Below are 20,915 nucleotides of genomic sequence, written 5' to 3'. Positions count from 1 at the left end.
TATTGAGTCCTTAAAGGGGGCTTTATTCCGAATATCTGTTATGTAGGCGTATTGAAGCATTCTCGGATTAATGTGTGATTATATGTTTGCTTTATGAACAAGAACATACGAAAATATTAACTCCGTAGAAGTAAAGGTGATATTTGTATTTATTGTACGAAATGGTGCTTAAATATAGAAATACTAGATTTGCATATAAAGATAGAATAATTAAGATTCATCAAAAAATCCCTTTCATTAACAATGAGGGGCACACTTTTAATGTATGCAGTGGTGAGTTTTTTACAAGACCAGGGGAAGGGGAGAGCCACAAACCCCAGGCCCTTCTGCCACAATGTACGTATTATATTCACACAACTTTGAACATTCGATTACAACTTTGCTGCATTTTCAATCAAATGTAGCCCAAGTATTGATGAAGTTAAGATAATCATTAAATTTCTTTCTCTAGAAACTCAGTCGCATTTTCTTAAACACATGAGAAAGCGAACCGGAACGTTTTCAAATGATTAAAATGTTTATGCCTTAAAGCAGCATTTTGCGTCCTTTTCTATGATTTTTCTTTACCTCACTGATTCCACTTTGCCATAACGACATACATAACTAGCTAATCTATTTATATTTTACTTCAAATGGTGGCATAAAAGTCGAAAAAATTGCAACTTTCAACTTTGTTGTTCTCCAAGATATTTTCCGTTAGGAACCCAATAAACCTCGCCCATAATATGAATATTTAAACACTACGAACGTCATTGACAGATACGTAATATAACACCACGCTTGATTTGTGTACAGTCTATATGGCAGTTGTACCAGCGAGTTGCATAACAACTCCCTGGTACAACCAACGCGAAGTCTTGAATCTATTTTTAGCAACGGCTCATAACTAAACCTGCATCTCTGATTGGTTGAATTCAAACTAGTGGGTTTGGCGGAATTGTATGCGATTAATTTTAACTGTGAAATTTGTCGAGGACACTCTTCTCATTTATCGACATAAATCGTTAATTACTCGCTAATTAACGCTCTTGGCAGGGTGAAACTTGGATGGTATCTTAGATTGCTGTTTTATGATTGATACATGTAAAAAAATCGATGCACATGTTAAAAAAGTGGAAAAAAGCGACCCAACGCAAAATGCTGCTTTAAAACTGTCCAAATCATTTTAATTTTCCAATTAATTTGTAATGTTTTTATTAAGCGTACCACAAAGATCTGCTCAATGAATTGACTTTGAACGACAACCTCTGGGATAATTCTCATCATTTAGAAGTCGCGATACTTGCCACACAAGTGACACACAGCCATACAACTCGCTCTTCTGACAGGATATGTTTTGAAACGAATTATGCCTACCACATCAATGAAACATTTTTATGTCCAAAATTGTCACGTATAAACATTGGGTTTATTAACTTATTTATATAACAGTAGACAATAAATGGAAAGAAAATGATTCGGCTATACTTGAAGTGAAAGTAGAAAAAGCGATAAGAAAAGTATTCCTTGTAAAAGTAACAATAGTATCAATATCATAGCTTGCGTTACATAAGACATATAATATGCACATTTTTTTGTCTAAAAACGTTTATAGAAAAGAAAAGAAAACGAACCACGTATTCGTGATGCATTGTTGAATTTACATATTCTCCTAAAAGATAACTAACCAAAATACCGACTGCAGTGTCTTTAAATAGGTACCAGATTCTTTATTTCAGCGAGACATGTTGAACTTGCCCGACACGATAAGTCAAGTTATGTACATTCAAACTTAAATTTGATCCTGTTTTACCGATAACAAAAGGGCGACCGCATCCGGGATTCCCCCATTGTGCAATAATGTCACGAGACGCCATCGTCGCCATCGTCGCCATTTTAGATAAGTTAAAATATTACACCAGATACTGAAACTACAAGTGAATTCACAGTAGCCATTTTCTTACGGGTAAGTTATGTTTTAATGGGTAAAACAGATAATGATATCAGTTATTTTAAACTCTGTGTGTGCTTCTGCGTTATATATTTTGTCATGTTTCATTTAGCAGGCTTCTGCCTTTCTATTTTACAATAATATTCGCAAACTGGGAACGGGAACATAATCATTATACTATCAAGTGCGATCATATATGCGTATTAGCCGTAATGTAAATATAGACTACTAAAGCTGGTGAGCGCTATATCAAAGGCCAGTGCCGTTAGAACGGACACGGGGGAGTACGATTGAAAGATAATTTGGACGTGTGTGGCAAATCAAATGCCCAATAATCGATCGAGAATCCAGGACTGTCGCCGATAAACCAAGAATTGCGAATGATAAACCTGGATTCTCGAATAAAATTATGTGAATATTAACCGAAAAATCGAGATTTTCAGTTGATAAATGCAGGTTTATCAAAGTAATTTGAGATACAGCTGGATTATCAAATGAAAATTAAGGTTTATTGGCGATAATCCAGGATCATCGACAAATAAACCTGGATTATCCAACATCAAAATTTTAGTTTAATATGTCTAGGCTAAAGAAAGATATAAGTTACTTGTGTAATGGTTGTGGTGTGATTGCAAAGGAGAGCCGGACATACGAGAAAGCAACTCCGTATTTGTAGGCCTTTGTGGTAAAATGGGGGGGGGGGGCGGAGTCATATGGCTGGTGCGTGTGTCTCCAAGGTCCAACATTACGAAAGGCGGAGAAAGCACAAGTGCCACTTGTTTCACCTTGTCCCCCTTCAGACTCTTCATGCTAACCCCTGGGACTAAACCTAATTCCCCTTATTCCTCTCCTTCCCTTGTTTGCTATTGGTAAGAAATGAGAGGAGTCCCCCTGTTGGCTTTCACGTTGATCATGTACATGGTTTAAAATGGGTTGTAGCAATATGTAGACGCTGTTGACACAATTGCTGTTATACAAGCACACATACATCGTAAATCTCATTTAGTATAGCTTTAGTGTACTTTGAACAGGCTATCCAAGTTAAATATTTACTTCATACAAATATGATTTATACTTTCGGTTCAATATGCGTGCGGTTTGACACGTACCATTTAAATCATCCTTGCATAGTATATGATATATGCAGTTATCATTGTAATCACTATCGTAAGTGTTAATTAAAACTAGTAGGCCTATTGCGTCACTGCATAGACCTGCTCTTATATAGGTACCATACCCCTTGATTAATGTACATCCTCTCTAAAACAAAGGAGTCAAAATGACCTAATGTATCTAAAAACGTATCTATAATCACCTATCGTAATGCTTGTTTTGGCATATTATCAGTAACCATTGCTGCTTTTCTGCATAAAGTGAAAAGGCAAAAATCAAAGTAGGCCTACAGTTGTTGTGTAAATAAGAAGGTCTGAAGACGCTAGTCTATTGGCTAAACCATTTTAGAAGTTCTTTAGTTATAAATGTTGATGTTACTGCGGGTGAGCAGGTTCGGGTTCAGTATGCTAAACTTGCTTCTCTTCTAGTTCAAAATATAAACCTTCATGATATGCCAATTTGCAAGCGCCAAGACAAGACCTCAGATACCATATGGTATCTATCTAATCTTTGGCAGGCCTTGAACGTGATGCGCTTAGTGTGTCAAGTTTATGGAACGATTACTTGCTGCAGCGTTCTGAAGTAGTAAACTGTCATGTGTAATTAATACTATGATCATATCTGATTTAGTTAACTAAACATATTCATTTGTTTGGAACTTTGACTCAAGGACGACGTATGACGTCGAATGGGCAGATTCCTCTACATCGGTCACTGGGTTAGATTCGGCTGTGTCTTGGTTCCTTTCAGCGGGTAGCGGTGGTTGTTCCCTCTATATATGGAAACAACCAAAGTGTACGTAGTTTTAAAGTGCGATGTTATATAGCATATGTGCAAACGTTACTATACTTCAAAACAAGACACAATTTCCAACAATGTATATCCTCCTGTCGTCGTCAGAGGCTTCGAGAACTAGAGCCAAATTGACAAAGGGCCCGCGAAAGTGTAACCTGACTCCCACAAATCAATCAAAATGAACGACATCTTTGGTTGACTTTCTTTCCTGTTAAGTGTGTTTTGTTAGCCACTTGATTCCATAGCACAGTTGTATAACATGTTGCTTATTTTAACCTTCTTCCTCATTAATTGTCATTGGTGAGCCAAACAAAGCAATACGCGTATTTGCATTTCTTTTCGAACTATCGCTGGTACATCTAGTGTTCCCGGTACATTTAATATCTTACTACACTTGCCAAAAGCCTTCAGAGTAGTTCGTATATACAACCTGTTAACTAATTAGACCAATATGAAGGTGCTGTAGCAATATAACCTACAGTTCTTACCTGTTCTAGTTTTTTCACCATATTTTTTAGTTTAGTTGCTATCGTACTAAAGTTAGGTCGCTCCCTTTTTCTGTTGCTCCAAGAAGATAGCATAATACCATACCTGTGAAGAACATGTGGAAAAAAGTTTCGAAGTTCACGAACATCAGTTTCTTTATTGTGGTGATGAAAAGGTTTCGAATTTGCCGACTATCCCTGAATGTTTCAATAAACATTATAACTCACATTTTAATTCATTTATTATCGATCGTCTGAATTGATTTGTATTACTCCTTATGACTTAAGACTTATGAATATTAGACATATATTAGATCTTTCAAAATCTATGATTATGTTCTGTGATGTACGTGTTTACGTTCCCTATACGTTTACGGCTAACGAGTTGCTGTTTTCCATACTTTCAGATGTGTCTACTGCTGCTAATGAGTTGTACATTCGATTATACTATACGTCGGAAATTATTAATAGTAATTGTTCAAGAGGAAAAAAGCTGCTGGTAGGATACTTCACTGTCTCGCAAGTGCTTACCCGAAATTTTTATTTGGCAGTACACATCATCTTATAAAAGCTGTGTTTTATGCAGGAACGTGAATATTTCTGACTAGTATTCTTAAAGGCCCTAAATGTCTGTAACCCAAGGTCAAGAAATAATCATCATTATATCCTTACATGGAGTTTCCTCGCTGACTCTGTGGCGAATTGATTTACTATATCATGATATGGAGTGGTTGTTGAGAGGGAGAATATGGGGGGGGGGGGGGGTTGAATCATATCCACATAAAATGCCCCTTTCCGTTTTACTGTTTGTGTTTTAGTTTTAACTCAGCTTACAGATCTGACATGGATAACTTGTCAGAGGATCGTACAAGATTGCAAAAAGTTTCAATAAATTCCACTACTGGCAGGGAGTGGTATTGCAGAAGAAACTTTTACAAAATGTTCAAATTGAAAATTGTCGTTGTCTTACACAGCTCCAGGACAACAAAGAGGTTGTGGTAAGATAAATCCTCCTCTGATTTGCTTTTCGATCTCAGAGTCGCTAACTCTTGCAAGTGGGATTTCACCTAAAGATAAAGAAATCAAGTCAGACATTATATGTATTAATTGGTTTCCATTTCTTATTCGCACTTCAATTCTGAGAATGACAACATAAAGTAGCTGTTCTATGCTTTAACACATGTGATCTTCTACATGAGAATATATACCTTTAATGTTATCAGTTGCCATCGACCTTTGTCCTAATACGAGTGGGTGTAAATGTCAACAAGTTAGTGGTTATCGAATTACCTGCTATTTGAAGAATTGTAAATACTGTAAAGCCTAGCATCACAGTAATGGTTATCTAACTTATCTTACATGCCTCCCCAACACAAGTTCATATTAAACAAACAATGATTTCAGATAACTTACACACGAAATTGAAACAAACAATTTTTTTAATGTATGAAAAATGGAGAGAATGCTTAGGAATCGATTCTCCGAACCACCCCATATATTGATATATCAGAAACAGTAATACGTAGACTATTGTTCTTACCAAAAGAAAATAACTCCCATAATAGTACTGCATATCCCCATACATCGCTAGCTTGATAATATTCCTGCATGAAAATTGTCTCGGGAGGCATCCATACAATGGGAGGACGTTCCTGTTGAAGTGAAAAACTGCAAAGTTATATACAAAGTAGTTCACGAAATAAAATAAAAGGTACTCACAGGATCATGGATTTGATAGAAATACCAACATGAGTTATTCAGGATGGCGAGATCATTATATATAACAACGGAACCGTTTGCACTAACAGTCGCCATTTTTTTTTTGACTTCGCATGCGTTTCATCAGATCGATCTTTAGTATAACATCAATGCTACTACATTTCATTGAGCTCGGTCCAACCACTAAACTTCCAATATTTAGTCATATGTCCCTCATACATGTTACTAATTAGGTTACCTTTTTCATGAGTTCTTCAACCTTTCTCATAGCTGAGGTCAAAGGACAGATATCATAGAGCTTGCACTGTCCAATACTGGAGAGAATAACTTTCTTTAGGCACAACGCTGGGTGGCAGAACTTAGGCAGGATGAAAAGCGATAAAGAAATAAATTTAGTTAGGCAACTGAATAAAAAAGAATGATCTTCAACTAAGGTATCATAAGAGGACCTAATTGTGTCTTAGTTACAGCTAAAGACATTAATTACATACGTCAATATATAGAAAATCTTAACGATATTTTGATACAGAGGAATTGCGTGAAGTTCGTATCGTATTGAAACAGATGTGCACTTCAAGAAGTAATACATTGACAGGAAACGTTAAACTTTAAAAACACGTAGACACTCAAAGTGTCCAATATACGTAAGTGGAGTATATGTCTACACGTTTAAGTACTAAGGATTATTCAATAAATCTTTCAAACAGTGTTGTGAACTTTTTCTAAACTTCCCTATACCAAGTCACGGGAAACGTTACTTCCACGTCACTTTGTATGTTGATAAGTTAGGTTAACATACCCTTTACCCTTGTATAAATATACATCACGAGAATAGGATGTGAGGTCAAGTAGCCGTGTTCTGATATATACGTACAGCTGTGGGGTTCTTGTCGTAATGAAACCGCACTTCAAGCAGTAATACATTGACAGGAAAAGTGAAACTTTAAGAATCGTAGACACTCAAACGATCCAATATAGTAAGTGGAATGGAGAGTATACGTTTAAGTACTTATAAGATAATGGCACCTGAAACGTTCAAAACCTGTTATCAATATACACAAACGGAAATTTTGAAATTGGTGTACCTTTTGCCCCGAAAGAAAACGCAATCCTTTATTTATATTTGATGCAAAATAAATCAGTTCTTGCAGCTCCGTTTTCATCTTTTCTTGTAAGAAGTCTTCATTACCAGTGCCCGTTGATGCCGCATGGGACTCCCTTGCACCTTGGTAATGTGTCATCATGAAATCCCTTAAAGATCCACCATCCAACTGCTCGTAAAAGATTGAATAAGGTACTGCAAAATATCAACAAAGAAATCAAACAATTGGTTGATGTTTGGAAAGTGTGTGTGTGGGGGGAAGGTTGGGGGGGGGGGAGAGTCAGGCGTCGGTTGACTTTCTTTCCTTTCATTGAATGCATTTCTTAATCAAGAATGTATTTTTGCCCCTTGATCTGAGTTTCATGAGTTTCCAACTAAGTTATTCATATAAGGCACACATACCTCACATAAATCTTTTAATGGCTTTAACAAAAAAAAGATTGCCCCCTCCCCCTCTGGGCAAAACAAGTGAGAAACCGTTTGGTTGGTGAATAGAGAATGAGTTGGAGTGACACTTACGTTCGTCGACAGAGATGCAAAGTAACTTAACAATACTGGAATGTGCCCGGAGAGAGCTCAAGGCAATTGCCAGCTCTTGGAAGGATCTCGCATCGTTCATTGTAGCTGATCCTTCAGAAAAAAGAAATCAATAGATAATGTATTCGATGGCTGGTTGTTAGCTTACGAGCAAGTTAGGCACTAGAATACAAGCTTTACATGTCACAGGTACATTAAATTAGGCGATGAGGTTTTTATTGTGCAGAACATTGGTATGCAAAAACTAGTTTGTTTTCATTGATACAGCTCAACTTTAGATGAGTCGAAACTGAAAGAATGTTATCTTACCTGACAATGTTTTTGCAAAACATTTTACATCTTTGTTTTCCCCTTTGGTGTACGTAGCACTCCAGTATTCAAACATTCTACTAGTTTTCAAGCAAATTGCTAATGTAGTTTGGTATCCATCTTGCGTATTAACTAAAAAGAAAGGTAAACATGTATTCTCTTCTACTTGTTAAGTATATTAGAATAGACATGCTTGGAGTGAGTGAGTAATTCAATAGCGATGCAGACTGTAGGTGCATACTTTGTGCAAGTCGATTGCTTTTGCATCTTGTAAGAAACATGTCATCAATGAACGAGACCCGACGCCATTTTGCTTAACATTCATACTTAACACAATTTTTAAACATGTCATTTGATGGAGCAAAATATAGAACCGTATATGTATGATGTGATTGTGGTTGAATGTAACTAGTGGTTATGTAAGTAATACAACACATCAAATCATTCATTTAGTAACATTTAGTCAATAGTTTTAACAATAAGTAAATTAACAATTCATATAGTGTCAATAGTATCTTTACCCTTGTCTGTTGGTGAATCTTTGTTTGGATGTTCGTCATGATCGCTAACGTCATCGTACACAGGATGGTCGGTCATAACCTGAGCGGTGTCAACATTGTCAGAGTTGGTTTGTCTTGATGGAGGCCTGTTAAGAGTAATGAGAGTGTTACAGAGAATAAGAGTTTAACAGTTGAAGAGTGTAACATAGTTTAACACAGTTTAACATGGAATCAAATTATGACTATTTTGCAGTTTGCATTAGAACGCAATGGTGCATATAGCATGATGTTATGGCATTATGACCATGATTATATAGCTTTATGTCTAGCCTGTAGTAACAATAACCACAGATAACTACAAAGTATGAAAAAATGAGACACGAACTCAGTTATTGCATATTCATTTCAACGACAAAATGAAAGTTTTAAGTTAACAAGGAAATGAAATGATGATGAAGGACTGTTGTCGTGGTTTTGAATTGAGAGAATGACGTCAATGTGAATTTGAGAAGACAAAAAGTACGGAAATAATTCGTTATCACACATTCCATGGAAAACGCTAGGATTTGTCTCACTAAAATATTTACTTACTTTGTACTTGTAGTATACGTTCGTTGTCCTGTTAGGAAAAAGCAAAGTTTATTAGTCTTGTTAACTCGTTATGGTTATGATAAGGGATGGTGAAAATTCTCAGGTTACTATGGAATGTGTGAGTTAGAGAACTAAATTTCCCTACTGGAAACTTACTTTTATTTTTGCAGAAAAGGCCAATACTCGTTAAGATAGAAGCAAGGAAGAGAACCGGTACTAGAACAATCAATCCAATGAAATGACTCTCATTTGTGTCTGAAACAAAGAAATGTAAATGTTGTCCGGTAATACAGAAAGAAATGTCTACAAAGAAGCAGGTGGTTATACAATTTCGGTATTGGAAGACGATTGAGAAAGCAAAACGATTAAAGTGTTGGTAGAAATAATGCATTTGGATGAATGAACGATTCAAAAATCATGTCTGCACTTGTCAATAAAGAAGGTTCTGAATCATATACCAGTATCACTATCAAACAATATCATAAATGTGACGTAATCCACTAGATGAACAGCGAAATTTAATAATACAGACTTATTTCTGTATTTCCAGTTCTGCAGAAGCACAGAAATGTATTTACTTATCTGGCTTTAGGCTTACACTTTAGCCATAGGGAATACATTACAGTCAGATATTGCAGAATGTCCTAATGGAAAGCACGTACATACCAGTTGAAAACTTAAATAGCACCAAATTCGACAGATGTGCTACACCATGTACAAAGTATACTTCAAAGCTGATGTATTGACATTGGCACTACAACATGAATATTTTACATGGTTGGAAATTATTTGGCTTTATTGTCATACTTTACTCGCAATATGAGTTTATATTGAATATTTACTAGATCCTTTCAATGATTTATTGATTTTTTTTTCAATTTCCCAAGAGAAATAAAAGTGCATGTTAGAGTGTGTTTTTAATTTAAGGTACATAGAGTGGACGAATGAATGATAGCAACAAACACGTCTTTTTCTTCCTTGTAATAGGCAAATAGCGTGTATAAATATGTATGGTCACAATTACCTATAACTTCAAAATATTAGACTAAGGCTTCAAGGGTAATGTAAGTTATCAGAGACTACTATACCGTTTGTAGAGACTGATGTACCGTCATCTTGCTCGGCGCTGATCGGAACAATCGATATGGTCACAGAATTTGTTTCAATCGAGGGCCCTTGAACTTGACAGATTAGTGAAGTTTTGTCGGTGGGGTGAATTGTTAAAGTTGATGTAAAATGACTTGAATTCTTCACCGCATCAGATCTATTCCTCACGCCATTGATAATCCAGGTAATATTGAAGGGAGCGATAGCTTCAGTCACTTCGCATTGCACCGTTTCGTTTGATGCTGTCCGTGTCCGTGTCTTGAACTCTTCAGATATTATCTCAGTATCCTTCTTGATCTGCACCAATGGTATCCCTTGTAGATCAGAAAATACAAAGTACCAACTGTAAACAGGTTGCAGTAGACTTGTAGCATAGATTAAACATTAAACCTTTTCAATTGGACAAAGAGGTTTCTTTTCCAACCGGTATCATGTGTGTCCCTTCCTTTACAGTTACTATTTTTGAATGAACCATCACTGTCTAATGGCTCTGTAAAATGGAGTACTGGATGTACGAAATAGTAACCAAATGGAATCATAAATGATAGGGTGTTAATGTTTTGGTGGATAAAATGTCGCCGATTTTGCCCTATCTGGAATAACATGTTATGCTAATAAATTGTCCAGAGAAAAGAAAAGGTGATCAAAGTCTTAAAATATATGAATTACAGAAGATATGTATAGATTATATTATGTTCGTTCGCTAGACCTCTTTTGGTGATAATGCGTCAAGGAAAGTCAACTTTCAATTTTTTTTTCAGTTCACCAGAGATAACAAGAGAAACATTCTCGATTCATACTCCCAACTTAGGCAAATAATTAACATAAAAACGCTTTCACTAATGTTTTGTCAATAAAATCAACTCTATGTGTAAAATTTGTCGAAAATAAACTTAATCTGCGTTTGTAAGACTATTTCCAACAATCCTCTGTTAGGTTAAACAATTGCGTTGAACACCACTGGAATATATGTGGGGAACACTCCTCTGTCTTGGATTTGAAATTCCGTTAAATCCGTATCAGTAAAGTATCAATAGTAAGCAGTTATATGTACATTTCATGTCATCTCAGTATAAACAATAACATAAACATAGTGATAGTACGCTTCATAATAATCCTTGATCTATAATTACTGCTATACTTACCTTTTACGTCTATTTTGAACCTTGCTGCCTCGGATCTATTATACCAACAAGTAAACACATCATCAAAAGACATCAGTACATTTAACAACTCCAGTGTCTCATGCAATGCACTGCAATTGTTAATAGTCGCCTGAAGTTTGTCGTAACTACTAGTCCTTGCGTAATCTCTAAATATGATCACATTATCGTATTTCCATGTCATCCCGAACTTGTGAGAAGAGCGATTAACTGGGCATTCCAAGCAAGCGTGTCCGTTCGGTTTAATTGTTATTGTTATATTCGAGTAAGCATCCGCGTTAATCTGGCTTCCCATGCAATTGATCTTTACCTGGAGTAGCAGGACAACTATTTAATAAAAGCGGATAAAGAAACACAGATGAAATGAGAACAAATTGAAGAAAAACAAAAGGATTGAAGACAAATTGATTTGAAATCTTGCTCGAAACAATGAAAAGAAATCCAAGATGTTTCCGTACCTTTAAAAATTATGCTCAGAATATCCTTCCAGTAAGTCATATTGAGTAATGCCATAGTCTCTAGATCTTTGGATTGTAACACAGCACACTGAATTGTAGAAGATATATTTTCCAGTTGTTCTTGATCCTCAGGTCTATGTGGTTGATGCAGCTATATCCGCGAACGTTCGTTACTACATTGTAACTATCTTTGGTCATCTTACTTGTATATTGTAACTGTTTATGTTTAACTATATTTCACTTTCATTTCATACATTGGGTGTAACAATGATTAAGTCTGTATAACGTAGAACTGAATCAACAGTGTACCTGTTGCTGACATTTGCAAGCTCTAACGCTTTTGTGTGATTACTTCCAGCCTATGCTAGGTGTAACAGAAGAACACAACTTGATTCTGCGTTGTTGTAAGTTGATGATTTCATTTAAATTAATATTAATGTGTGATTGTAGTTTAATTTCAGCTATTTTCGGAACAAAATTTCGTATGCATTGAATTTGCCTAACCAGGAAGTACCTCGCAACTACCTACATTCTGACATCAGCCGTCTCTAGTTGTATTGGGAACGTCAATTACAATTTTTATTCGTTTATAGAAAATATTGGATGCTGGTCACTCAAGGTTACAATCCAGAAAATTTGATTAACTTTTCATATCGCAAACGCATCGATTCATATACATATATTGGTTGGATAACAATTAGTGTGTATAGCTACTTGTACATCAAAGAAGCAGGCTTGGTTCATATATATAATTAAAGTGCCGGGACCCAACAGGCTAAGAAAACTTATCAATAAGGCAGGGAAAATAAGTTGACGTTATAATCCCAGAAGATTGCAGAAATATGTGTACAGTGCTGAGCTTTGTTCTGATGTATAATGTAATCATGTAACAAGGAATTCATGTGATATGTAGAGGCAATAACGAGTAACCTAATTAAATACATTATGTAAATTATCAAGATCTGTCACACTTGTCTATTTTTCTTAAATTTTGGACGCCTAGATCGGAAGAGAGCGAGAAGGGTATATACGCTTGATAGGGAGCTTAGGCCCATTGATATGACAGGCTCTGCTGGAAAGGCTATAGAGTAACGGAAAGATCTGCTAGAATCAAAACGTCAGGCCCACTTACTTTTACAAAAGGCTAAATATAAAAAGAACTAACGGCATTATCCGAATAAATGTTCATTATTGCCTTGCATAGCAATTCTGCTATCAAGAAAATTCAGCGTTGCTCGCGGGTAGAGAAGTGGAAAATATTGTATATGTTCAATATGAATTGAAAATTTTACTGCGTTATTTACTACCTGACTTGATTTGTATGTAATATTGCGGTTCTTATGGAGGAGGTATTTATGGTTAGCAACGTTTTACGATATACCTTTGTAGAATTTTAAAGAACGTTCCTTTAACTGAAAATAAACTGGAAGGATATTATGAAGAAAAATGCGTTTTCTGTGCAGAAAAAGGGTGTGTGTTCTCTGCACTGCATTAAGTTAAATACTCGCTTCATTGATACTAAATTGAAATATTTAACTTTTTTTCCTCTCTTTTAGATACTCTATTCACGATGACTGAAAAGCGGGTGAAAGCGGTTGTTATCTTCGGTTTACTTTTAATGTCAGCTGTTGGGGAAGGAGGTACTGAATTCAAATTGAAATGAAATTGATATTGAGACGATTTTATCAGATAGCTCGCAATATTTAAATGTTACAGATATACATATCAGGTTGTGGAAGATGTGCGCTATAGGGTTTAACAACAACAAATTATGAATTAAAAAAAAAAAAAAGGTAAAACTTGAAAAGTAACGACCGTGGTTGTTTCAATACATAAAATCAAGAAAAAGTGGCCATCCTAATACTCCCTTAAAAACGATGCCGAAGTCTCAGTAACCGCAGCCAGGCGCGTAGCCAGGAATTTGCCAAGGGAGGGGCGAAACTGTAGATTCGGCAATGCAAACTATCTAAGCGTAGCGCCACAATGGTTCGCGCGAAGCGCACAAGAAAATTTTGGCTGAAAATGCCTCCCAGATTACTGGAAATGGCACTTCCCAGGCCTTGTACGTTGCATCTTAGCATTTTCTCTTTTGAAAATACTTGCGATATCATTAAAATATTAAAAATAAAAATAACAAATATGCTCAAGGGGGGGGGGCTGCCACCTTCGCCTCCCCCCTTGGCTACGCGCCTGACCTGCTCATGTGTGTGTAGATGACGGTTAGCTTGTAAACACAAACTGAATCTATGTCATACATGATAGAAAGACCCTTATGATGAGTAAATGTGCCCTATTGTTTTTAGGTCTCATGAATATTAACGAGTGGGCGGGACTTACTTTAGTTCTTTTAAAATGTCAATATCTCTGTAACCATATTATACTTGGTATGGTGATATAACCACATAATTTGTACATGTTCTCTGCAGCAACAGTTTTGTGTCATTAATATGTATGCATGGGTTGGCCTTAAATAGATTGTAACCTCGATACACCACAGGTTGAATCAATGTCATACTTGGTAGATATATGCCCCATGATGGGTGGATGTGCCTTATATATCTTGGTTCTCTTCTCATAATATCAATGAGTAGGCGGGCTTAGTGTACAAGTTTGTTCATACTGGTATGTTAATGTTTATACAAAATAAACACATTTTCATGACGTCTCCAATTTTATGTAATTAATGTTCATCAAATTGCAAGAAATGGATTTTAAACACAAGACAAGTACTTTATTTTCATCCTTGGCATATTAGGTTTCTCACACTACATTCATGTAATCAACCGTGTTGATTTTTGTGCGCACATCAAGAATATTTATCAGTGAACATCAATTCTTAGATATCTCTAAAATCAGCTTTATAGATATACTTGGATAATACAAGTGAGTGTATAGATACATGCTATATTTGACCTCATTAATATACATGCATGTACCCGTTTTTGGTTACTTCCCGTTAGCGATCTATGCATTAAAGTTTGTGTGTGTGTGTTCGTGCGATTGTTTGGTATTCTGACCGAGAACTTGAACAAAAGAATTCCAGGTCCTCGGTTGTGATTTCTAAAGAATCACCACGTCCTCGGAAGAATTCTATTGTATGGGGTATTGTTAAGGTAAGGGTACGTGGATTTGAACTATGGAAAATACAATGGGGTCTTCGGTCTGAATGTAATACAAACATGTGCGTGTGTGTGTGACTGCCCTACCTTGTAAACACGTAAAACACATCTCAAGATAGATCAATTCTGCAGTTCTCATATTGGCATGTGGCTTTCCAATAATTAGTAGAAAAAACGCTATTGTTGGGTGGATGTCAAAAGTCATTTAGGGTTAGCAGAGGGCAAAATGTGAAAAACTCGTAAATACAATGCCTCCATACAGAAAGTTTGATTGACTTTCATTGATTGCATGTGCATGGTTTCCGATCATAAATACAAGAACCTTATTATTTTCGGAAGAGGTCAAAGGTCACACTCCGTAAAGCCTTATAAAACAAACCTTGTAAACACGGTATTCCAAGATAGGTTACATCATATTGCTCATATTTGGCACGTATCATTCATATAATTGGTACAAGAACTCTATTACTTTGGGTGGGCGTCAAAGGTCATTTGGGGTCAGCAGAGGTCCAAATGACAGAATATCAAATGGATCTCATCCGTTTAAAACATTGCAATTGAAAATTCTGCTCTTTGATGTTGGAGTGATCATCCAAGATAAATAACCAACAACAAACAATGTCCCTCTGTCATTCTAACGTCGTTGTAGTATTTTTGTCACACGATTCCCAGTCATCAAACCATGTAAAAACTAACTCTGCTTAGATTTGCACTGCTCTCCTGCAGTATCAACTTCAGACAGGATTATTAGCTTGCAAACTATCCTTATGATGAATATGTAATGTATTTACAGGCAAGTGACCGCTGGGAGGGGTTTTCTTTTTGGTTTCACTTTGTTATGAGATATTTTTGTTTTGTCATTATAAGTAAAGCGCATTGAGCAACTTTTGTTGGTTTTTGCGCTACATAAAACTAACTATTATTATTATTATTTTCATTACAGGACATCAAATCAACTATTTTAAAATTAAGTCACTGATAATGAGTTTGGTTTATTTGGGCAAAGAGGAGTATAACACGTTTATGTATCTAGTTGTAGCAGTGTTATGTATGGCAAGAACACCAGTATGACTATTTATATACAATACCATATTAGAAAAATAAGATATTAAAACAATTTGATATGAATTTAGTATCATGTCTCAACGTGTCTTGAAATAAATACTAACATTATTAAATACAGCTGCATATTCATTCTCATTCAAGAACTGATGCAATCATCAATGTCTTCAACATTCTTTAATATGACTTATATATTCTTTATTATTAACTCTCCATACCTATCAGTTCCCGTAATTGATTTATTGGGTTGGGAATTATTTTCACCAGAACGGTTGCACGGCTGTCTCAAGTTGATATTTCCTTAACATTGATTTAGTAATGAGTTGATGAATGAAGCACTATCTTGGTAATAATCACATGTTTTGAATAAGACCTAATTGAACTACTTCTAGATACACAAGTTAAGGTTTATAACAGATACAGATAATTATTATAATTTAATCCTTTGTTTTGTAACTACAGAATCCCAAAGCATTAGCTGTAGAAACCAGCACTTTGCAGAATTAGGCAAGCCGTATGTCATTGCCTGTAACGCTAGCGCTGAACCACGTGATATATACTGGTTTAAAGGTAGAGATACGAGTAGCTTTCCGATACTGACACTCGAAGATGGTACCTACGGAGGACAGGAATACCAACAAGGGGAGTATGAGTTTACCAACGAAAATGCGTTGAAAATAAACAACACACAACTTAAGCACGAAGGAAAATATTCCGTGAGAGTTTACTTCAAAGAATTCGATTTTGATACGACGACTACAGACCTGAACGTATACAGTAAGCATAAATACTGTACCACGTAATTATAACAGTATTATTAGTAACGTTGTTGGAGAGTTTCGATTTGTGGTTGTTCTGATGGCTTGGTTCTGATGATTGTTATCAAAATTGTTCCAAAACTCTGAAATTTTAGGCGAAGACCACATCCTCATAATAACATTTTGCGTGTCAAAAATATAGATTTTTTAAGTATTGTTATGTTTTGTAACCGTTTCAGACACTAGCGGAATGAATGGTGTCACCAGGGCACTTCAGATAAAAATGTCAATGTTTTTTATAGCTTATCAATCATGTTTGCCCCTCCCCCAAAGAAGGAAGGATATTTGTACCAAAAGGCACACTTAGACGAACATCAGTGCAGATAATTTGGACATTTGGGCGGCCTCAGTTTTTAGTTTAATGTTCAAATAGGTAACCGGTTTAGAGTGCGAGAATTAACCGATAAATCGTCAATACTTGAATATGTATTTTTTTTTACTGGGGCTGTGGAGGAGTGTGAGGCATAGCAACCAAATGGGCTATAATTGGGGTCCATATTCACCCAAGGTCAACCATGGCTTTGCCCTGGGTGATTTGATCTTTGATTTGGCTGCTCTAGACGCCTAGATATAGCACACTTGGGCTTTCTCTGTTGATTACGGGACTCCTTTTGACGTATCTTTTCGTTACATCTCGGGAGAGAATTTATCTTTCGTTTAAGACGACCGGCTTCAGTTGGTTGCTCCTTTTTTGGTACTTGTAACCAGGTCCAGGTTACATGGAGTATTTACGCCGTTTTCGGGGGTTTTATTCCAAATTTTAGATTTTAATAACAGCTGTCTACATCTATGAAGTATATCCGATTGCGTACCCTGCAATTGGAAGTTGTAGACTTTTCATGGCGTCTGCTGGTTATTTTCAATCATATCAATACATCCAAAAGGAGGAATTATGCTTCTCTCACTCCGTGGGTGATAGTTCAGATTCCTATAAAGGGGTCTTGAAAAGGTTTGTTTGTGGGGGGGGGGGTAGCGTTTTGGGAACGTGTCCTCGGTCGCGATAGAGATTTCATAAGCAACTCCGGCTCTCCTTTACAAATATTTGATTAAGTTGTATCTGTTGCGATATTCCCGTTGGATATCCCCTTTACAGTTTTGGTTTTATTGATCACCCTTGAGTATGCTACCACAATCATCTCTCTTAGTATGATGCATCCTCTTAGAATAAAGTTAACAATTCCTACGGGGATTCTGGGCACATCAATGTGTATCGAACCAATTGTCATAATTAAATTAATTAGGTTAGTTGTAGTATTTATTCTATGGAGAAATCTACATGATGTCCATTTTATTTGCTTGAATAAAGCTGTTCTTCGTACCATATGGTATCGAAAATACTTTTAAAATGTTCTTTATTCTTATAAATATATTACATAGAGTAACTGATTATCACAGGCTCATTTCCTTCATTCACTAATTTATTAAAATGTGCTGCAAGTTTGGTCTTCATTTATATACAATGCTGGCATTTATATCAATAATCTTTCTAAACAGTTCGACCCGATCCTCCGTGTCCACTGATTGACGCCTGTGGTTCGACCTGTACTGGCTGTCAACTGAATGTTACCACCTCTGGATCACTGACATGCCACGTGAAGGGCTCTCGACCAATGATGGACGTAGACTGGATTGTAACTAACCAGTCTGGAGTGAGCTTCACTAAAGAAGAGCAAACTCATAAAGAAATGGGTGACAGATGGTACACTGCGAAAACCATTGAATACACAACACCTGATTGTGGAGCAGATGCTATTTTCAGATGCATCGCTTCCTTGTCAGATTTTCCTTTTGCTTCTCTTCTTGATACTTACTCCAGCACTGTTAGGATAAATACAGGTATGGTGATATATACTGACTGGCAAATTCGTGATGGTATGAGTAATGTATTGCTGTTTATTGAACCATCCCATGCTTATCTTTGGCAGTTTATAATTTGTCCGTTGAGTTTACGTAAGTAATATGTATATTACAAAACTTCATTAAGATTTATTTTTGTACAGTGTAACTGAATTACACATTTGGAACATACCAGACGGACATTGTAGAACATTCATAACGAAAGGATATGCACATAATGCATAGCTTTATGCATAGTTATGTCTTAATGGTATTTAGTGGCTATAAACTGGAACAGATTAGGAAGAATTCTGTGCCAGTAATAAAATACAACCCACGCTTTTGTATTACTATATATCCACAACTAGGGCAAAACGTATACCGTAAGCAAAACTAAAATTATAGGTCTTTTCTTTGGATAATCAAACCTATAAATTAACTATTTTGCAAATAGCAAATTATTCTATAACAATAGAACCTTGGGTATTTACTTGTCTTCTGTCAAGTATTATGGGAAATAGGCCAATGATTATTGTAATTTCGACAGCGTACAAAGTAGTAGGTATGTAAAGCGTGTTTATGATAACAACGCAATTGTGGCCAATAACACAGGAAAGACGTAGCTCTCATATATGTCTTTATTTAATTTCTCTCGCGTAACCATTATACTTGCAAGATTGTGTAACCTGACGTGTACGATCTTCGTTGTCTTGATTATGTCGTTTCAGAAGCTTGCAAAGAGCTTCCTTCGATTGAACCCACGAGTAGCCCTAAAGGGCGTGCCTGGCTCATCGTCGTTATTGGAATTATAGTCTTCTTTCCTGTACTATGCGCCTTTTTCATTGCTTGCCGTTTGTACAGCAGACGAGGTAAGGATAAGTATGGTGTTTTGAATTGATATAATAACGTTAAATATTCCGACCATACCAAGAACATAGGGAACCATTATCGCTGCAACTCCCAAACATGGAGCAGGTAGTATTTTGGCAAACTTCCATGCAACACAATTTACACATAGAAGAAAAGAACGATGTTAGTTTGTGTTACAACAGATGATATTTATCTCATGAATAGTAGAATATGTCAGGCATACTTTTATACGTACTTTTGCGCTCCCTAATCTCTACAGTACAAGGGCGAACAGGAACTATCTAATAGTGCTATAGCTTCTCAGGGTCATGCACTCGCAGGTAGTAAATGTATACAATTGTTATCACAAAGAAAATCAAAGATTGCTCAGCTAGTCATTGTAAATGGCAAATATTCATAATTTTAATTATCATAACATAACATAACATAACATAACAATTAATATTTATATAGCGCTATTCCATCTAGATCATAGCGCTTATCGAAACTGATGAAGCGTGGGATGGAGGATCGGGTAGGTAAGACGTGTGCCCTAGACCCTAAATGTACTCGTGATCTGCACTTTATTCAGGTACTCTTTTTGTAATTTCATATCCCCCCCAAACTGTTCGTTGCCACCCCCAAACTTGCCACCCTTTCTTTGGATTTCTCGTGCCGCCAGTGCCAGTTCAAACAGTTTAGTGTATTCAGAACGTAGATATAGTGACCTTGTTAGTGCACTGTACTCCTGTCCTGATACAGCATTATATCTTGTTGCTATGGTAACTACATGTATAGTATACTTGGGTCAGATCCAGGCTGACTTCATTGTATAGCGTGGTGGTGTTCAGCGTATTACATAAACTATAGCCTATTTCTGTATTCTTTTTATTTTACTTATGAATATAAGTTGCTTTGAGACTGTTAACTATTATAAAAGCAGAAAACTTTTTTTGCACCGTTTGGACACATTGTTGGTTATTTTTTCTTTAAAGTTGACAAAATTGCAACATTTTGAGATGAAAATTGATGTTTATTGAGCGTGTTGTATGAATGAACGAAGGTGTAACGCTATTTGTTGATACACACGACCTACGGACTCGTGCATCACATGCATTATACCGTCGTTCATGTATTATGCTGCCATAGCCGATTGGCAGACCGTTCATTAACCCCTTATATAATCATACCAAATAACGAATTTTACAAAGCTGCATTACAAAAAATATGTGTATTAATAATCGACATTGATATATCAAAACACAAAAAAATGAACCGATCAGATATTTATTACTTTTGTTTTCGTTGATTTAGATACGACTCAAGAGACAACTTCGGGTCAAAATATGGTAAGAAGGACGTTATATATTTATACCTTCATCTATTTTTCCACGATGTGGTCCTGTTTATCCATTCGTTTCA

General features: G+C 36.1%; 2 protein-coding genes across 7 annotated transcripts in view; one reads left to right on the top strand and one right to left on the bottom strand.

Annotated features, from left to right (window-relative positions):
* Nucleotides 1–12,170, bottom strand: part of LOC139976893 (uncharacterized) — a 121,814-nt gene extending 109,644 nt beyond the window's left edge. Inside the window, exons 1-14 of one of the 2 annotated variants that reach the window (XM_071985771.1) lie at nucleotides 11,810–12,170; nucleotides 11,334–11,678; nucleotides 10,170–10,502; nucleotides 9,238–9,336; nucleotides 9,082–9,109; nucleotides 8,512–8,636; nucleotides 7,991–8,122; nucleotides 7,664–7,774; nucleotides 7,128–7,339; nucleotides 6,281–6,400; nucleotides 5,864–5,975; nucleotides 5,294–5,390; nucleotides 4,327–4,429; nucleotides 132–3,815 (exon numbers count right to left, since the gene is read on the bottom strand). In XM_071985771.1, the coding sequence (XP_071841872.1) occupies nucleotides 3,678–3,815; nucleotides 4,327–4,429; nucleotides 5,294–5,390; nucleotides 5,864–5,975; nucleotides 6,281–6,400; nucleotides 7,128–7,339; nucleotides 7,664–7,774; nucleotides 7,991–8,122; nucleotides 8,512–8,636; nucleotides 9,082–9,109; nucleotides 9,238–9,336; nucleotides 10,170–10,502; nucleotides 11,334–11,678; nucleotides 11,810–11,864 (2,010 nt within the window). In that variant the 5' untranslated portion in view covers nucleotides 11,865–12,170 and the 3' untranslated portion in view covers nucleotides 132–3,677. Of the gene's footprint in view, nucleotides 1–131; nucleotides 3,816–4,326; nucleotides 4,430–5,293; nucleotides 5,391–5,863; nucleotides 5,976–6,280; nucleotides 6,401–7,127; nucleotides 7,340–7,663; nucleotides 7,775–7,990; nucleotides 8,123–8,511; nucleotides 8,637–9,081; nucleotides 9,110–9,237; nucleotides 9,337–10,169; nucleotides 10,503–11,333; nucleotides 11,679–11,809 lie in introns of those variants that run through there. The other variant, XM_071985772.1, reaches the window with a different exon arrangement.
* The window catches only part of LOC139976881 (uncharacterized), a 139,234-nt gene that overhangs the window by 113,950 nt on the left and 4,369 nt on the right, over nucleotides 1–20,915 (top strand). Inside the window, exons 1-7 of one of the 5 annotated variants that reach the window (XM_071985750.1) lie at nucleotides 57–1,945; nucleotides 12,168–12,213; nucleotides 13,366–13,449; nucleotides 16,453–16,767; nucleotides 18,303–18,644; nucleotides 19,373–19,513; nucleotides 20,808–20,842. In XM_071985750.1, coding sequence (XP_071841851.1) covers nucleotides 12,171–12,213; nucleotides 13,366–13,449; nucleotides 16,453–16,767; nucleotides 18,303–18,644; nucleotides 19,373–19,513; nucleotides 20,808–20,842 — 960 coding nt within the window. In that variant the 5' untranslated portion in view covers nucleotides 57–1,945; nucleotides 12,168–12,170. Of the gene's footprint in view, nucleotides 1–56; nucleotides 1,946–7,222; nucleotides 7,337–11,015; nucleotides 11,205–12,167; nucleotides 12,214–13,365; nucleotides 13,450–16,452; nucleotides 16,768–18,302; nucleotides 18,645–19,372; nucleotides 19,514–20,807; nucleotides 20,843–20,915 lie in introns of those variants that run through there. The other 4 variants (XM_071985751.1, XM_071985753.1, XM_071985754.1 and 1 more) reach the window with 4 other exon arrangements.

The sequence above is a fragment of the Apostichopus japonicus genome, chromosome 12 (genome assembly GCF_037975245.1).
Source record: "Apostichopus japonicus isolate 1M-3 chromosome 12, ASM3797524v1, whole genome shotgun sequence".
NCBI lineage: Eukaryota > Metazoa > Echinodermata > Holothuroidea > Aspidochirotida > Stichopodidae > Apostichopus > Apostichopus japonicus.
The sequence above is the reverse complement of the archived record's forward strand: the minus strand, read 5'-3'. Positions and strand labels throughout refer to the sequence as shown.